At 52.0% G+C, this 18,143-nt stretch overlaps 4 protein-coding genes across 4 annotated transcripts; all 4 read right to left on the bottom strand.

Moving 5' to 3' along the window:
- Positions 1-720: 720 nt before the first annotated feature.
- AYO21_04509 (hypothetical protein) lies at positions 721-3,095 on the bottom strand (the record flags this gene model as incomplete). The annotated part of the gene is made up of 8 exons (XM_022654482.1): positions 721-1,089; positions 1,182-1,343; positions 1,398-1,619; positions 1,692-1,821; positions 1,878-1,989; positions 2,051-2,219; positions 2,300-2,658; positions 2,711-3,095. 8 exons carry the CDS (start codon positions 3,093-3,095, stop codon positions 721-723), a joined length of 1,908 nt encoding a protein of 635 aa, XP_022513298.1.
- Positions 3,096-5,707: 2,612 nt separating this feature from the next.
- Positions 5,708-7,229, bottom strand: AYO21_04508 (hypothetical protein; the record flags this gene model as incomplete). The annotated part of the gene is made up of 2 exons (XM_022654481.1): positions 5,708-6,091; positions 7,020-7,229. 2 exons carry the CDS (start codon positions 7,227-7,229, stop codon positions 5,708-5,710), a joined length of 594 nt encoding a protein of 197 aa, XP_022513297.1.
- Positions 7,230-12,294: 5,065 nt separating this feature from the next.
- On the bottom strand, positions 12,295-13,161 carry AYO21_04507 (hypothetical protein; the record flags this gene model as incomplete). The annotated part of the gene is made up of 1 exon (XM_022654480.1): positions 12,295-13,161. The coding sequence occupies one exon, from the start codon at positions 13,159-13,161 to the stop codon at positions 12,295-12,297; it is 867 nt and encodes a 288-aa protein (XP_022513296.1).
- Positions 13,162-14,486: 1,325 nt separating this feature from the next.
- On the bottom strand, positions 14,487-15,815 carry AYO21_04506 (hypothetical protein; the record flags this gene model as incomplete). The annotated part of the gene is made up of 3 exons (XM_022654479.1): positions 14,487-14,849; positions 14,896-15,415; positions 15,472-15,815. The coding sequence occupies 3 exons, from the start codon at positions 15,813-15,815 to the stop codon at positions 14,487-14,489; spliced, it is 1,227 nt and encodes a 408-aa protein (XP_022513295.1).
- Positions 15,816-18,143: the final 2,328 nt, after the last annotated feature.

Below are 18,143 nucleotides of genomic sequence, written 5' to 3'. Positions count from 1 at the left end.
CGGGAGACGAAAGGCTCAGTATGTAGAAAAACGGCCACTTGTCTCGAAGGATCTGCGATGGCACTATATTGACAAAGGCGACGATTGCGTAGAGAAATGCCCGGCAGTATCTACTTAGGGCGGTCCGAGGCGGGCATCTGCTCGGAAAGCACGTTCCACCGTCGAGGCTTCCGTTGACCACCCACTTCCAGCTTTGGAATCGATATGCAAGCCCAGTGGATTGTGATCTTGGGGTTGGCGAGGCTGCTGAGCAGATAGACTATATCTTTGTCTCAGAGGCCATGTCGAAAAGAGCCAAGGGACGCCGAGAGATATGGGATCGTGAAGACAAAATTGAGAAAGGGTCGAACATGGTGACTATGTTGGCCATTAAGCAAAGAGTAAACAGGAAGAAAGGGTGGGTGAAAATTTCGAAGCAAGGCTGGTGGGAAGGCATAATTTAATGGTCTTGCTTCTACACAGGAACAGAGTCGAAATGTCCCAGCATGCCTCTGCTGCTTGATGGAGGTGTATGCACGTGCAGGCACGTTGACAGCATCGCGTTCCACCACTCATCCGATCAGAAGTTGTGTTGCATATGCGTAGTTCCTGCCCGCAGAAACCAAGCGCGTCGAAGTCATCCTAAACCGCAATCTGATTAGCTCACCTACTCCCACGCAGGACACAGTGACGTCCGTATTCCGTGGGGCAGGGAAGATCTGGAAACCCACACGCCCAGTCCTACGCCTTCAAAATCTGGAGGAGGATGATGTTGATTCTGGTTGGAGGTCGCCATGGGTCCTTGCCATACTTGAGGCTCTGTATTGTTGAGTGCTGGTGGCCCTTCTTGTCTTGGTCACCGATCTTGCTCATTCTGACCGTGCCGGACCATATCGGAGGAACAGACGCAATGCTTGGAGACTTGGCCTGGAGAGCGGCCAGGGCCGAAGGGAGCCTCCTGACTTTGACACCCCAAGACGGCCAGAAGCACCTGATCTCATTGTCGGATCCAGAGGGGAAGGCAATACCACCCTCGGCGCTTCTTGCTGGCACAATGTCTAATAATTTCTTGTCTTTCAAGTTGAAGCGGCGTTTGGACACCCACAAGAACTTTGAAAAACGGCCCGCTCTAGCCGCAACTACAGCCTTGGGCCGTTCTCAAAACTGAACAGGTTTCTCCCGCTGGCAGGATCGTTCCTCACCCAGCCCTTCCTGCCGATCGGTTCCGTTGTCATGCTGCACAGCTGTTTCAAGGTCGACTCGTCGGCATGGTTGGCGATGAAGCGGCGGTTGTTGTCCGTCAATCGACCGATTATATGTCCTCGGAGGGGAAGCGAATCGCGGCCAAAGTCGACCGTGTAGGTCTGCAGGGATTATCAGCTCCGCGGTGGACAGATACCGACAAGAAGGAACACTACCTCAACAACCGCAGCGCCATTTGCTCGTTCTTCAACGGCTGGAGGCTGCGCATCAACAACGACTTCGGCAAGTGGTGGTCTTTTAGGATACGGTGATTCGTCTCGACGTGGCTGGGTCGACAAAAGAACGACATGCTGGTAAGTCATGATCCCACCGTTGGCGAGGACGAGCCCGACCTTGCCTCTGCCGGCGCGGAGTGCTCGCACCATTTCTGTTAGAGCCTATCGGAAGAGGATTTGAGTAAGAGCTGCTGCAAAAGCGAGTTCGATCCAGTGGTCCCGGGAGAGGCTTACATGCATTGAATAGTTGTTGCCTGCGCCACCGAAAAAGGTCAGGCCTCCAAGGAGCGTGACCGGATGCTTCGGGTCAGGAATGGGAATGTCTAGGTGACTGGAGGCGATCTTCGGCACGATAGGAAAACATCTGAAGTTTGTGTTAGTGGATTCTTTCCACGCCTCGGTTCCGTGCAGTTTACAGACGAGTAGAAGTCGTAAAGATCGACATCTTCCTTATTCACGGTGGAGGCGGCAATGGCGGCGTCTAACGACACGGAGATCGAGGGGCTTGAGTAGAAGTTGGGGCGTTCCCAGACTACCATGGCAATGTTATTCAACGCCTGAACCAACAAAACCATCACGTTTTGGGAACTTACAGTTCAAGCTGTCCCTGGTGCCGGCGCCACCCAAAGCATAGATCCATTTCTCCTCGGGAATTCCTAGTTCTCTTGCGTAATCGGTCGAAGTTAACAGAATGGCGGCTCCGATATTAACTGCGTTCATCGCGTTCATCAAGAGAGGGTCTGCACTGATCAGCATTCGGGCCTTGGATTTGTGTAGGGTCTTGATGGACGAGGGGTTCCCATCGTACAAGGAAAACATATCATCCGATTCTTGCTGGTCACTGTTTTGATCGACTCGGCGGTTTCGGAGTTTCCGTAGAACCAAGCATTTGGATTCTTTCGGGCGACGGCGGCAAATTCTCCGTATAGATTGGCTGACTCTTGGAAGTTGTCCAAGATGGTCTGGCCGCGATGCGCTCTGAACCCATTCTCGAAGAGCGGATACCCTTGGATGGGTGCTCCAATTTGATGGCGCCCGGCAACATCTGGAGCATTGTTAATAACCATGTCAGAATGCAAGCCGGCTGTCAACCAACTTTTCTGCAGCTCTCGTGTGGTCGGGTCTTCGACAGCACGAATGGTCTTCTCAATGGTGGTCCAGCCCGGGGGTGGCATGATTTTGGCGGCCAAACACGCCCTCACTGCTCACAGTCACCCTGAATGAGCGCCGAGACATCGGGATGGCCTACTCACGAGACGCGAGAGCTTCACCGCCCGTCAGAATGGCGACTTTTGCATCTCCGAGAGATATCCTGCGAGAGGCTTCATCGAAGAACATGCCTGGCGTACTGCCTGAGTTGAAAGGGTGGTAGTGCTTATGCTTTGGCGCGATGCCTAGATGATGACAGAGAAGGTCTGGGAGGTCGGGATAGGGCCACGTCCAGCTGCGGACGACATCGATACTCTCGACACTCTCTCGGAGCTGTGTTGCTGCAGAGGGTGAGAGGTTTGTATCTTGAAATGCCGTCTCGATGGCCTGAATCATCAATTTCAGAGGCTCCACCGCTTCTTCTGGCTTTCTGGATCGATTCAAGGCATCGCCGACGCCTACCACGATGGGGACCAATCTCGCATCCATTTTTAATGTTGATAGGGAGGGGGAGAGAGAGACAGATGGGCTGTAGTTGAATTACCCCGCCTTGTCCATCTCAAGTTGGAGTTGTTGATTGGGTTTCCCCGAGGGAAGTTCAGCCGAATGTGAACCGAGTAGACCAGCTGCTCTCGGTGGATGTCCGGAGATGGAACAAAATGTGAGCGTCTGTCTGGTTGGCCAAATGTTTGTGATCTGGCCTGGAATTTCGAGGTTTTCTTTTTCGTTGGTTAAATTCTCCAGGTCCTCGTCGCTGCTCTGGTGCTCGATCTCCTGGAAATGAGTGATGCAGCCATGCAGCCATGCAGCCATGACCACGGCTTTCTTCGAGACACTTTCCCTAGTCCTCGACCTTTAAATGGAGAGCGAAATGGTCTTTTGATGGAGGTCTCATACGGAGCAACTGTCTTCGATTTGGGTGTGTGCCCGGCGGAAACATAGGTGGTCATTTTGGGGTGCGGTGCCTGGATAGATGCGTCCTGTTTCAGGATGTCAATCCCCAACGTTGCTTGGAGTGCTCATTTCGGCGGAGGCGAGAGGGAACGCGTCAGGGCGCGGACTGGACAAGCGAGTATGTACATAGACGATGGTACCAGACAACCAAAGTCGATACTGCTGTTGAAATATCATCGGTGTTTCCTCCCCGCAAGCTCTGTCTACCTGTCGTTCTTCATATTCTCTCGAAATCCGATTGTCTCCTTTCCAATACCACTCTGATCTTGAAACAACCAGATTAGTTTTCGCGCGTGCTGTAAGGCACTAGACAACATGTACACTGCTTCCGAAGATTCTCGGTCAGAGATCTTGTTTGCGCCGCACGCCATTTAGCGAAAGGGGACAAATAGGGTTGCAGAGGCTCGGAATGATCGTGGGAACGCCGTTACCGCTCCCGAGCGTACTTTGCATCGTCATTTGAGTAGAGTGGACGGAGAATAGAGCCAAGGGGGCTGCAAAATCTCGATGGTTCAGGTCATCAGCCTCGTGATGCCGACTTTGCGTTCAACGAGACGTGTAGTGCAGGTGTTATGGCATTGTACGATTAATGTAGGATTTGCACATTCCTTTGGGACAATCGCTGAAGACCTCCCGGCGCCATTGATTTGTTCGCGCTCCTCGACCGCAATGGTTTCAACATTGTCGCCTTTCTTAGGAACCTGATCAGTCACAGATGCACAGATCACGGTGAGCTCTCTGTCAGCGGTGTTTCAGCCATGCTCGTCGCGCCGCAGAGTCGGAAGCAGGTGGGTATTCGGTGGTGCTGGACTGTCAGCCAACCCTCAAGTTGAACTGTGCGAGCTCTTCATCTCACTCCTCGAACACACACGAGCAGATTCCAATTTGTCCGCTTTGTCCGGGAGTCAGTAGGTAGTGTCCTTGTCCGCCCCGCATAGACCACCAGGAAGTGCACACAGTTGAGTCCTATCACGTAGCATCTGTAGCGAGCGTCACGAGAGACTCAATACGACATCAGAAAACCATCGTGTTAACAAAGACTATTCCGCCGGGGACCATATGGCACAAAACACTAGCCACTTCGACCGGACTAGGTGTCAAGCCGGTTGCTGGCTGCTGTGGCGGTGCGGTAACCTGGGATGTGCTGGAGTCATCCTGCTCTAGCAAGGTCCTCCTTTCTTCTTGTGAAGATAGGCACCATGACAGACCCTCAAATGAGTCCTCGAGCGATGCATCTGGCAGATACCAGCACAAGGGCCGGACGAGTCGTATTCCCTCAGCAGATGTAACGAATCTGTCCAAAAGTTCCAGTTCCGGGCGTTGTTTTTGGCCGGCAAGGAGTATGTTGTTTGAGTGATAAAAGCGGCTCCAATATGTTCTCGCGAGAGCAGGAGAGTCCAGATCGGTACCGAGTTCATCTTGTGGGTCGCCAGAACGTGTACCTCTGGAGCACCTGAGCGTGTCCATCTTGTCGACCATCCTGTTCCGTCCGGGACGCCATCACGTTCACAAGTCCTCGAGCTCCAATGTCATCAATAGCTCAGACAGGCTGGCTGATCACAATTGACATGTTGTTGCGACATGTCAATGGCGCGAGGACGACGAGTCCCGATAATGCAGGAAAGTCGTAACTTCTCTTCCAGTACTCTGAACATAGCAGCCACTGAAGTGAAGCTCCCCGACTGTTCTACCACGAAAAGCTCTTGCGAGTCCTTCCAATTCGATGACGAGGCTCCGAGTAGTACTGAGTGCAGTGCACATTCTGGTCAACTGCACATATGGCAGCAGCATCGGAGCGCTTCTCTGGGGAGAACGCCAAAGTGTTCGACAGTTCGTCGCTGACAGGAGAGGACAACATCTCCCTAAGCAGGATCTTGGATCGTCAATGGCTCCCACTTGTCTCAATCCATGTCCAGTTTCTTGTAACGGCACAGTGACATGCTCTCAGTCCTGCAAATTTTTGTCTGCTCGTGTCCACATCGGGGGCTGGGTCAAGTGGCAATACATCTGCAAAGTCGCACTTGACTGGACACGGTTAACAGTCCACAGTCACCGGAGGACAAGCCTCGGGACCAGCCTGGTAATCACACGCTTTCTATTCCCATCTGCGGAATTGCTCACTAGCCACGGAATCTGTCGAGGTACCGCTAACCTTGTTCGACACATCCATCACCAGCCAAAACGGGCGAGAGGAGCAGGACAGTTTCTTCAATGTAGCCGCCAACTGTCACCTTCTCCTTCGGATGTCGGTGGCCGGCAGTTTCAGCAGGGCTTCTTGCTTCGGCATCGTCGGGCCTCTGAGGGACAGTAGTCTCTATAAAGGCGAATGTCGGATCAATGCTGGATCCGAAGTCGACGCAGGTTCTGGTAAGACCATTGAATCGTACGCTTGAGAGCATTGGCCTCCAACGGAACATCACTGCGAGGCAGAACAGTGGGAAAGAACGCATGAAGCAATCTTCCAACAGAGCGCAGACAGTCGAAGGTGTCAGACTGACGTGGGTGGACGCTCCGAGCGATGGGTATAGATCCTGTTCGAGCCACAGAAGTATTCAAGATGGAGAGAGCTCCTCCTCATGAGCATTGATGGAGTGCGAAACCAGTTTCGACTCGTTTGTGCATGTGCCGGCCGGCCAACGACCAGGGCATGGTACCGGGTCCTTCCCTACTGCGGAGGTGGCTCTTTGATGTAAGTTGCATTTTTGTAAAACGAAGATCCGTTCGAGTTCGCTCGAGATCTTTTCAAGCAAAAGGAATCCTGTGCAACGCCCGAGGAGCAAATTGTGACGATGTGCGCATGACGAACATGAGGCGCAACGGATGACGGGAAGTTCTGAGGCATCAATACCTGAAGTCTTGTCAGTCAACACGAACGACGAAAAGCGAGGGCTGCTTACCCATTCGGTCTCGATTTCATCCATAGACTCGCCAAGGCAAACGGCTTTGAGGCTGGAGAATTGCGGCTTCTGTCACTAGGGGAAGGTCAAACAAATGGATGAGCAGGATACATGCCCGGAGTCTGCTTCCACATCTGTTAGGGGCACTAGGGATTTCCAGACCCCAATCTTGACGCTGACACGATCGGCGAAAAATCGTGGGCTGCAAGAGAGTATGGACAAGAAATCGACCGCAGAGCTAGAAGTTTAAGAGCCAATCACTCTGGGAATATCGAGATCGGAGAGATATCATGTGTCAATGTCCTGCGATCCTTGATTGGGCAGCTATCGACTATCTGTAGTCAACATGGCCGGCAGCACCGAACAGACACTTCCACAACCCACCGTCTCACCAGCCGAGTTCTGCGTGTATCGAGGATGAAGGTATTTGGACTTATGAAGGAGACCTCTCTCTTGACGACTGCGAGACAATGCACCGATTGCCTTGTCCAGGAAATATTGCCTTCTGGTGAGTATCGTGCAAGGACTTGTTACCCGTCACAGCACAATCTACCATCCTTACCGAGGCCGTTATCACAATCGCACCGCCAAAGTCAGTCTGCTCGTGGCGGATCCGCGGAGATTCCATGTGAGCAGCTTCTTCAGGGGATTGATCGTGGCGACGTGAAGGAGGATGACACAGTGCCTCAGGCACTTGTTCCTGACACTTGTGCTGGTGCACTTTGTTCTTGTTCACTGCGTCTGCTCTTGCACAACCCAACGGCTGGTCCATTTTCTCACTTCTTACAAAGGGAAGCGGATCGATCGGCTCGGAGGGACGGCCGGCGTGCAATCAAGCAGAGATGGGCGACGAGCCGTTGTCAGAGAAGGGCTTTGCGGACATTGAGCATCCTGAAGACAGCCACAAGGAAAACCAACCACAATGCCTGCATAAAGGACACATCATGAACATGATCAGCCGGCGTATGGTGAGGAGGAAAGCAAACAGAGCAAAAGCAGTCCGCAGTTACAAAGCACGATTATGCGATCGCTGCTTTAGACGGTCAGTTCTCGGGGTTTCTGAATAGCATAGGGCGGCGAGGGATATTGCCTTGATATTGACTAGGGTCGTAACATACCGCAGCTTTCACCTTGATGCTTTGAGCAGATCTTTGCTTGGTGGCACTTGCATACTTACATGATCACTATTCACATGCCCCTAGGGCCTGTCAAATGCACATGCTCCAGGGATGCTCGTCGTCAAACACCATGAGATACCGTTGTCACTGGACCACGATCTGCTCGACAAGCACCGCCTCAGTTGATCTCAACCTCAATAACAAAGACGTAGCCATGTGACGGAATGTACAACTGACTTCATGAGAACGAGCGACATTGACCAGAGAGCTTGCCAGCTCAACTTCTCGGGATCTTGCTGGCGGAGTGTCCGCCTCCTCCTCAGCCTGCCAACAACCCTTTATTCTCTATCATGGCGAGCTCCTCCCTCGTTATCCCATTCCTGATCTTGCTAGTTTAGCAACTGCAGGCCTTTTGGTATAAGAGAAAGGACGCAGCATGACTGGGACATAAACCGCTCCTTTCCTGACATGGCGGGTTTCCCGACTCCTCGAAAATACCCAAATGGTCTTGTTATTGCGGGGAGTACACACAAGCCTTGGAAGGGAAAAGCACTGGAAGCAGACTTCGAACTGCTATCAAGCTCTTTAGGTTACCTCATGGCTAGCCTCCTTCATCAACGACATGACACTCAACGCCCTCAGCAGAGCAGGAGGCCAGCAAATGGGAAATCTTTTGTTTCGGGAACAGGATATCGACCGGAACTTGACGGATTGCAAGCACCCTTGGTATGACAATGTGAAGGAGGAAACTTGTGATGGTGAGGATTCAGGGAGACGAGGCAGAGTCCAGAAGACCGTGCGTCGGTGTAAGAGTCTTTCCTGCCGAGGATTCCGTGTGTCATGGACAATCCTGTCTAGTCGAAAAGGGTCCCTCGACCACAGGAAAAAGGAAACGCAAGTCGAAGCCATCTGCTGCCAAGATATAGGACGAGAAACGAACCCTTGGCGCCCCCGAGCCTGCAGCTCTCGGGGGCGCCAAAGGAGGTCAAACGGCTGGATAGCTCGGAGGGCGGGCTGATTCGTTCCGGACCGGCCCCTCATGTGTGGATCTGCTGCTCAGCTTTGGAATATGTGTTCGAACTCGGCGGACCTGCTATGCTGCATCGCAATCTCGCAACAAGACGCTTCGGATTATTCATGGTGAAAACTCAAAATGGCGAATCTGTTAATAACCGCCTTCTTTCTTGTCTTAGTTAGCAATCGAGTGTGCACCAGAACATGAATGGACTCCTTTTAGGCAGAAGAGCGTCCGAGTCAAGGGTGATGTATCAAGAAGTCGCGTTCGACCTTGTCGCCCCTGTGTAGGAGTCAGGATCACCGCCCGGGCTATCCTCTGGGCGTAATCATGAATGGCAACACCCGAAGGTGCATAGCAGAAGAATAAAGTACCTGCCTGGTCCCATAGAGTTTTGCACGGAAGGAATTGCAAGACCGCGTCCAACCGACGAGGTATTGACTGCGAACGACGTATCGAAAGCTTTCAAAGGCTGCCAATCATGTCGTTTAGTTGCCCCTTCTCAATGAGAAAATGTCGATCGCACAAACTCCCTATTGGAACCGTAGAGTCATTTCAGCTTGGGAAATCAACTACGGAACGTGTCGTTTGCACTGAAGGAGCGGAAGCTTGCGGCAGATTGTGGTTGACGTCAAGCGAAGACGTTCAGACCGGAGCCAATCACATTCGTCTTGTCCAGAATCCCGCCCCACCCGATAGTCCCCTGAACTCTCTTTCTACAACAAACTGGTCGATACTGAGCTTGTTCATACAACGATGTGTTGGGTTCTGTATTTAGGATGCCTATTCCCCATCAGTCTCATACAGCATCAAAGCCCAGTACCTCCGGGGGCCCCTTTGGAGTGACTTGTCAGCCAGCAAATTTTGATCAAAAACTTCCACCATCACCGCCAAGCCCCTGCTCTTTGACTCCGACACCACATCGAGGCGGACACTTGACGTTCCTTTGACATGAAGTCTAACCTAACAAAAGTGATGCTCAGAGGATAGACTTATCTGTCGTTCTGGCGGCATCTTTTCTCCAAGCACGAAGAACGAGTCCAAGGCGACTTATCGGATCCGTGATGCCGAATCCAGGCCTGTGCAGCCAGGAAGTCGCAAACGAGCCGGTCGTGGCATTATCTGCGCATCCGCAGCGATGGAAGGAATCGTTCTGTACTAGCACGCCGCTAGGGATGGGGGGGACCCCGAGTTATACCGATGAGGAGCGAAAGTCAGGCATCGGGAGTTTGCGAAATGAATCTCACCATATACCTTTCACAGAATGACATTCACGCACTGACAGACTATCAGGACGTCGGGATACAGCTTGGAAGTATCATAGATACCACAGAGAAAAGAGTTGGGGCTGATGATCGCGGCATAGTGTAGCTCATGACGAAGCAATTGAAAGTGATAGCTGTTGGGGCCCCGCCATAACACAATGATCCCAGTGATGGGAAATTGGTTCTAACTGCCTTTGTCCTTAACCTCGTGATCTTGGAGCGAGCTTCGAACAAACACGTAAAGCTTGTCATCAAATATCAATGTCGTAAATAGCGCCCCGTTCAACCGCCATGTTGTCAGACACGTTTGTCGCACGGAAATCTCGCCAGGGACACCCTGCTGTTGTCAGGGTATATGAGAATGGCGCACAGGCATGTCGCGCTGGCCACATACCACTAGAGAATCGTATCAGTCTCGATGCGTGCCTTGTTGGAACACCATGGTCGCTCCAGGCTCCCAAGGCGCGGGACGAAAATGTACCTATGAGAGGAAACATGCAGGACGTTTTCGATTGCAGGTCGTGGAAGTGAATATGCCGATAGATGAGATTACAGGCGCAAATTCGTCAGCAGGTCAATAAAATAGGCCAAGTACAGACCCTCCGCGGACTGGGCACAAGGCCTGGAACCCAAAAGATTGTTCATCTGGGGGATGGAGCTCGAAGGGATATGTTCGGGACTCATTAGTAGCGACCTGCCGTAGAGACCATCGTTCCTTCAGCCGAGGGTGGGACCTTATATGAATGACTGGATCACTGAGTAGGAACAGAGAGTCCTTGATTCGGCGGACACCGTCGGTTTGCAGTTTCTCTTTCTCGTTGAAAAGGAACACAGAAACATGAGCATATAAATGGAGAAGGCCAAGCTATCTGCCTGATCAAGGGCTTGAACGGGCCTCGAGTGTTCTCCGCTTTGATATGAAAGCAAATTCTGACAGTTTGACAAGGCTGCACAGATGACGGGGATCGCAAACAAGGCCGCGACTTCGGCCTCGGCCTCTTCTTTCATGCCATATCTCTGTGGGCCCGGGGATGGCTGGTAGGGTACAAGTGCTGCCTCCAATCGTTGAAAGTCATGAAAAAAGCCATGGTCGGCTTGACCTCAAGGGCATTATTCCAATGAGAACGTCCACGCTTTGCCATGTATTGAAGAAACCAATGTGGACTGAATGAGAGCGACGAACTTGGGAAAGGACTCGAGATAAAAACATCTTTCATCGATAACCTGAGGTAGATGCTTCTTGAGACCGTCGACCATTGGCAAAGGAAGGGGAATGTTCGAGGACCGACAGACAGGCTTGGTTGTGAAGAGCTCTGTCCATGGTATTCGAGAGGCTTTCAGTTGGTTAAGATGCCTGGGAGCAACCCCGCATTATAAAATATCGTCAAACCTGGACATACTTTCCAAGTGTTCCTGAAACATATTGGCGCGGCATTGATGAGTGTAGGTCTTTGATTCCGCAGGGTATCAAATCAGAAAGGAGCATGAGAGAAGTCCCATCTCCTGCACAATGACTTCGCGCTCATCAGCAAGAGAACCCGATGCTGTGTTTGCCTGACATGTATAGCCGGTAAGCTCAGGAAAGCTGCAGAAAAGACATGTGGTTCGCCACAGACACACTGTTTTTGGGACCATTGTTCGCTGACAGCGTACCTGTCTTCCGCAAAATGAAAAGCGCGGATGCATTAATAGAAGGGTTCCGATAATGTGAGGTTCTGAGCTTCGTGGTCAAGAGGTAGACTGGACTTCGGAATAGATGTTGTAGAACCTATCTCGAAGAGCTGGGCATCATTTCCCTCGTCCGTACAATCTGCACCTGCACATGCATACTTCGTGCCAGGCTTAGGGCTGCTGCACCATTTCTTGGGACGCCAATGTTGTCGTGGAAGATACCCGTCTATTCGCTGACTGCCGTGATCAACGGTCGAAGATTACACAATGGTGAAGGCCATACTCTCTGCCATCGCTGATAACACTATCTAGAGGGTATATGTCGTCAATCCGCTGTAAGTGAGAGAGGTGTCCTCGTTCAGATTGTGTTCCTCTTCGTGTCAAGCACATTCCAACTTCCCACCCAAAGGTATGCCCGGAGCCTGACAATACGGAGATGCTGCAGACCCAAAAGTGGCTATTGATAACGATACTACCAAGGGATAGCGAGGCGTAGTATTGAATGGACAGCATACGCCACTGGTATCTTATGGTACTGTGCCCGGATGTCGACGGACCAGCCTGGAGTAGCGAAGTCCGCATTTCGGTCTGGCGGGAGAAGGCGCCCGAGGCCGGGACAAAAGCCAGCATAATGCATTGTAGGGTCCCTGGTCATCAACGTGGTCGGCATTCTGGAGGAGGAAAGACCACAGCGAGAAAGACAACACGTCAAAAGTGAGGGTTGATATGACTAAGTTGTGGTGCAGCAATCGACCCTGTGGCCGTGCTTCAGTGGCTGCTGTGAGCTCGATTGGGTGGTAAGGATGTCTGTACAGACTGTTCCAGCTCTTTGATGACAGCACGATCCGACCGACCTTTGTTTTTTTCTCCCACCAGCTCCTCCGACTCGAGCGCAGCAGACAGCTCATGGCAGGTCGCGTACTCCTTGTTCCAACACTTCTCGATGATATGTCCTAGCCAGAGACCCTGGGTGCTCGGAAGGTCGTCTCTTAGTGGGAACTCGGCGATCGAGGCCCCATGAAGCTGGTGTTTATAAAGATCAAAGCTGCATTTGTCTCCTGTAATGGTCTCGTACAAGACAGCGCCGAGCTGACCAATCTCTGTGTGTATGGTGTAACCGCTATCGTCACAAGTCTGGACATTGCAGTCGATATCGAGAATGGATGACTCGGAAAAGTCGGATAACTTGATAGACAGGTCTTTGTCAACAAGGAAGTTTCGAGCGCTGATATCAGCCACAAGGACGCGGCGCTCGTGGACCGCAGCCAGAGCGCGAGCCATCTGGCGAAACCAGGAAAGTTGTAGCGTGGGAGGCGGGAAGTCAAGGGTTCGATTTCGCGCGAGAAATTGGCGAAGATCAGCGTTTGCCATATAAGTCATTCGAATGCCCGGGGCTTGAAGATCGAAGCAATCAATCACTCCATCACAATTGCCGAGACGCTCGAAGACATTCTTCTCATGTTGGATTTTCACAGAGTAATCTTCGTTGTACGCAACTTTGACTGCAACGCCGTTGATCAAGAAGACGGCCCCAGTGCCGCCCTCTCCGACATATTGCCCGCCCAGTCTCTGCATGTCCGCTCTCGTCATCGCGTCCTGTATTGCTGAAGGTAGAGGGCGCTTCAATTCTGCCATGGCTCTGCACTGGTCACAAGGCCTAGAGCGCGAATCAAGGCGGAAGCAAGCTGATAGAGGCGAAGGCCGTCTGCTATGAGATCTCTCCTGGTGGGATTATGGCTGGACCAGCGTTTCTGAGGTACGAATGGGTGCGAAGCTCGAGCGGTTGAGGCTCGAGCGCAGGGCGCAGGCTAGTGAAGCTAGTGAGGGTCTGTGGGGGCGGTTTGAGAGGCTCCTCTGTTCTTGACCACGACTATCTTGAGGTTAACCTCGAAAATGGTACTTGTTCCAATATGGTAGAAGCGTCGATTGTCAGAGCGAGACAAGGCTTGATAAGGGTGACATGCGACTCAGGTGCGTCTTGCCCATGGCGAAGAGTTGCGCTAGCGAGCCAGTAAAAGTGGTTCAGAAACTTGTCCCTGGAGAATGACTGGAGTCATAGACGATGCGCGTGAGCAGCTTGGAAGAGGTGCGTATGCGCGAGACGACTTGGCCGAAGGATCCAGTGCGGCGGCAGCTGCAATCAGGCTCTGGGATAGTGGTCAAGCTGGAGTCTAGAAAGAATGTTTGCGTTACCTAGAAAAGGACCCTACAAGATATCAGACACCACAATGCGACAAACGTGTCAGGTTTGGCGGCGAGGCTCGCGGAGTTGGCGATTCACGTGATCATGTCAGAGCGCCGCAGTATTCTGCCTCACTCTGTGAATGGTATTTGCTTCCTCTTTTCAGCCACCCACCGACATTCAATCAACACCATCGCCCGCATCAAGAGTAAACCGAGAAACCCCCGGTGGAGACCGTGAGCTTGTTCCACGTATGCACATCTTATGGCTACACCTATTTAACGATGGGGCCCCGAGGACACTAATCGATTGGGGGCTGGCACGTGTCCACTATCTTGTCGAGCTTTGATACTAGCGTAAGAATCAACTCCAGATTCACAAGTTACCAGTGATCAAAAGGCTCTCTGGATGGCAATACGAGGCTGCAAGCAAGGATCCTGAGTCAGTGGAGGTGACGCTGGAACTGGTCATTCTTGATTAACTAGGTAGTTCCACGATATGGTGTGGTCTTTGCCCTCCCTCCCGCCCTGGAAAGGACCGAGAGAAAATGTCGGCCTTTGACAATCCCAGGCTGGGACGAGCTTTCGCGCACCGACCACCGAGTACCACCAATTTCTCCCTCGCCCTGTCGATTTTGGGCAGCACTGGCTGCTTCTATTTGCGGCTGCCCTCCCGCTGCACAGGCCTCTGCTTCAGCTCTTGCTTTTTCTCCCCATCCGCCTCACAATATTCCAGCAAGCTGATGTCGATGTCGAGTGCAGATCTTGAGATCGTGAAACTAGTCCTCCCTGTACTCTGAATCCTCCTGTTCCTGTCGCAGTTCTTCCCTCTTCTCCTCTTCCTCGAATTGTCTCAACCGCGCGCCAGAAACTTCTTCCGGGGAAGGATATCGAGGATGCTGTAGCTGTGGCAGTTCAACTTCGTCGTCGACAAAATCAACACCCTGCTCACTGCTGTTTTGATGCCTCAGTGCCCGTTCGAAATATGTACAGAGCTGTGATGGTGTGATCTGAACCTTGGTGAGGTGCCCAGGTAGATCATTGATCTGTTCAGCTATCGCCCTAGTTGGTGCGAGATACTCAAGGGAGAGACAGAGTCCTGAGAAATCGGTATTTGGGACACCATTCTTGTCGCAGAAAACCTGAATTTTGGTCAGCTTGAAACCGCGAAACACCCAGCCGACTGACCTCTTCTTTCACTATTTGCTCAACGGCTAATTTCACCTTCCCTGTTCCTGAGGGAGTGAACTTTGATCGCCACACTGATACCGTAGCCTGTTTCCCTGTTGGGTATGGAAATTTGAAGCCAATAACACAACGGATACTGCCCTTGCTACCCACGATATATTCTTCTGCAAGGATGGGAAGGTCTTCCTTTCGCTGTGAGTGCGCGACCTCGATAACGATACCCGGAAATCTGGCGGATTCGTGGTGTAGAGAACTATCAGGCCCCTTATTGCATTCAAGCTCCTTTTTAGCGTCCCCTTTTGGATCCTTCTCGGTGGCCATCTCGGCGTATCCGTGGAATGACAGCGTATTTGCGGCGGAAGCGGTACTCTCAATGTTCTTGACAAACTCGTGAATGAAGGGGTGTTGAGATGCGCGCAGCTGGTTAAGTATTTCAATCGCGATCATCTGGCTGAATACCGCATGGAGACGTGTTTCGAGGCCCATCGCAAACTCTTGTTCGAAGAAAGAGTAAAACTTCCTGAAACACTAGTTTAGCTTCAAGTCACTGAAGGGACAAACTTACAAAGGCCTCACCGTAGGGTATCAAAAGACTTGTTGTCCGAGAAGAATTCCACGAGTTGACGGTAGGTAGCAGGTGTCAGCTTGAATCGCACCCAGGAGTATGGTTCGACAAAACATGAGGCTAAGGAACCTTGGACGCGACACACTGCAGCTTCGAGTTCTTGATTGCGATCGCTGGGGGACGAGGCCGCGGTCATGTCCCGAGAGGCTTCACTGCGGAGGCGCGACTGCTCTAGGTCTACAGGCGTGCTCTGTGCGGTTAAGTGTTCCCCGGGGGGTCGCATCTCAAAGGGTTCACGCCGGTAATGGCGCGTCGACGACAGAAGCCTGGTATTATTGTCGTGCAGATAATCCATCCTCCTCCTTGTCGGTGGCATTTGCTTGAGACGATTCAAGAATGTGAGACAACGTCAAGACATGTCACAATGTGAAGACGAACAAGAGGAAATGGATTAATTAAGTCTAACGTCAGATCATACAGCCATATGCGAAATACCTCCGGTCGAGCACGAAGGACTATCAGTGCAAGTTGTTGATGTCACGTGCAGCACAGACGTCCTGCCGCTGTCTGCGCACCTCGAATCAAGTGTGCACTTCTTACACGGGAATTTGGCAAGGAGACGGACTGCATTGGCCCTGGAGTCGTCTACAAGACGTCATTTTTAGCTTGTCGCTTATCAACCGAGAATTCCTTTAGTGGCCCCCGTGGATCGGATCATCGGAAACTGAAAGTCAGCCATCGGCCCCAGAAGCCGCGCTCCCCACCAGACTACAACCAGCAAGTGTGAAGATGAGCTGCTCACTTTTAGCGGCTTTTCGACAGATGGCTCATCCGCATGGCTTGTTCTCACGGTGGACTCTTAGTTCCGACGCGCCACCCGACTTCCATGGTCCACACTACCTCAAACACGAGATGATGGCGTCGATGATCGCAACCCAGCCCCTTCGTCCAAAACAGCATGTTCAGACCAGTTTCTGCTCAAAGAAACTACGGTCCAGTCAGCTCCAAATGACCCAACCGATCTCCTCCCTCTCGCTCCTTTCCGCGAGGTGCGTCCTCAGTCCTTATCATTCTCCCAGCACTCGCAAAGAAGAAAGAGGAGGGCCGGGTCACAGTCAGCTCCATTCCGACGACACATGGTGTCTTTGCATTGGTCTCTGATACTGGAAGCGTGGTAGCTGCGCTGAAGCGGATAGCGTAAATCTTGGGTCTGAAAATTGGATTTGCGCAACGTCAGATGCTCCAGCATGATCGTGTACGTGAGATGCAAATGACGCATCTCTTACCCATGTAGCTCCAGTGTACTGATTCACAGACACAACGAGTGATGTGAACACCAGCATTTTAATATATATATATATTTCCAAGTCCACAGCCACTTCTCCCCGTTTTGTTCCCACTCAGTGTTCGCCTTCCGATGCACCGCGCTTCTGCCGAGTTTGCATGGGCCCTGTTGCATTGCGACAACGCTTGGGCTACCCAAATCGCCCATGGTTGGTGCATTAGCAGACCGATTTTCTCCTCCGACCGATGGCTATACCCTCTAGCCAATGTCGTGTAGGAATTGAACTGCTATATCTATGAGAGGCCCCGGCAAGTGGCAGAGCCGTCTGTTGTGCCCATCTACCGACGGAGGTTATGAGTACGTTGCTCTCAGGTCCGGAATATTTCTCCCACTCACAAGCTTGTTACGCACACCAAAAGAAATGCGGTGGACTGACAGCTCCAATGATGAAGGTCAAGCTGGCACTAGTGCATGAGGCGACACTCGAACGACGCGATTGGCGGAGTCAGTTGAAATAACCCACACAACCGCCGAGAAACATGGGCGGGTCTCGAGGTATGGCGGACACAAACGTTGGAGAAGCAACGTGTAAGAGCAAGCGCCACAAGACTAGCATGCATTAACAATGGCGTTCCAGACATCTGCGGATGCTTGGCCAGAAAATCCAACCAAAGCGGGAAAGGAGCCAGCCGCACATGTTGTGAAGGCGTTGTTTGAGCAAAGGAGACGACGAAAGACGCATGATTATGCCACAGCTAGGTGTGGGAGTCCATGGCAAGAAGGGACGTGTAGCTTTGCATTGGCTATTCCAAGAACAGGAAGCTCGAAATGGGAAAAGAAGCAATCATCATTCGGTCCGTGCTCGCCAGACTTCTCCTTCCTCATTCCTAACACCCAGCAACCTGTCCTCCAGGAGCAATCTGTCAACGCATCTGTATATGATCCTATACTCTTATCGCCCTCCTCCTGAGTATATCTATGCCACTGGCTGCGCAGTCGTCATTGCCGCAATCATTGCAATCGTGATCCCGTAAGCTGGGTCGATGAGAGTCGTCGGTGGAGGCTGATCTGCGCACTGCGCAGTTTGGATGTGCGGTCTCAAACCGTACGCTAGGACGATGGACACACATAAAACCTGCTCTGGCGAAGTTTAGGGACAATAGAGCAGGGCATGTTTGTAGATTGCAGCAAACATGGTGGACGGCAGTGACAAGGCGAGTAGGTTACGGTACTTCTACAATTGCCGTGGCTTGTGCGATTGGCCATAACGTCACATAGCAATAAGCATGTGCCGAAGTAATTCCCCGCACGGCTTCCCCGCATTCTTCGAGGTGCAGCAGGTGTTCGACAGCAACTGAGGACTCGCCGTCGATGGAATGGGGTCCAGGACACTTGGAC

This window comes from Fonsecaea monophora (genome assembly GCF_001642475.1).
Source record: "Fonsecaea monophora strain CBS 269.37 chromosome Unknown Scaff25, whole genome shotgun sequence".
Taxonomy (NCBI): Eukaryota; Fungi; Ascomycota; class Eurotiomycetes; order Chaetothyriales; family Herpotrichiellaceae; genus Fonsecaea; species Fonsecaea monophora.
Note: the sequence above shows the minus strand (reverse complement) of the source record. Positions and strands in the feature narration are given on the sequence as shown.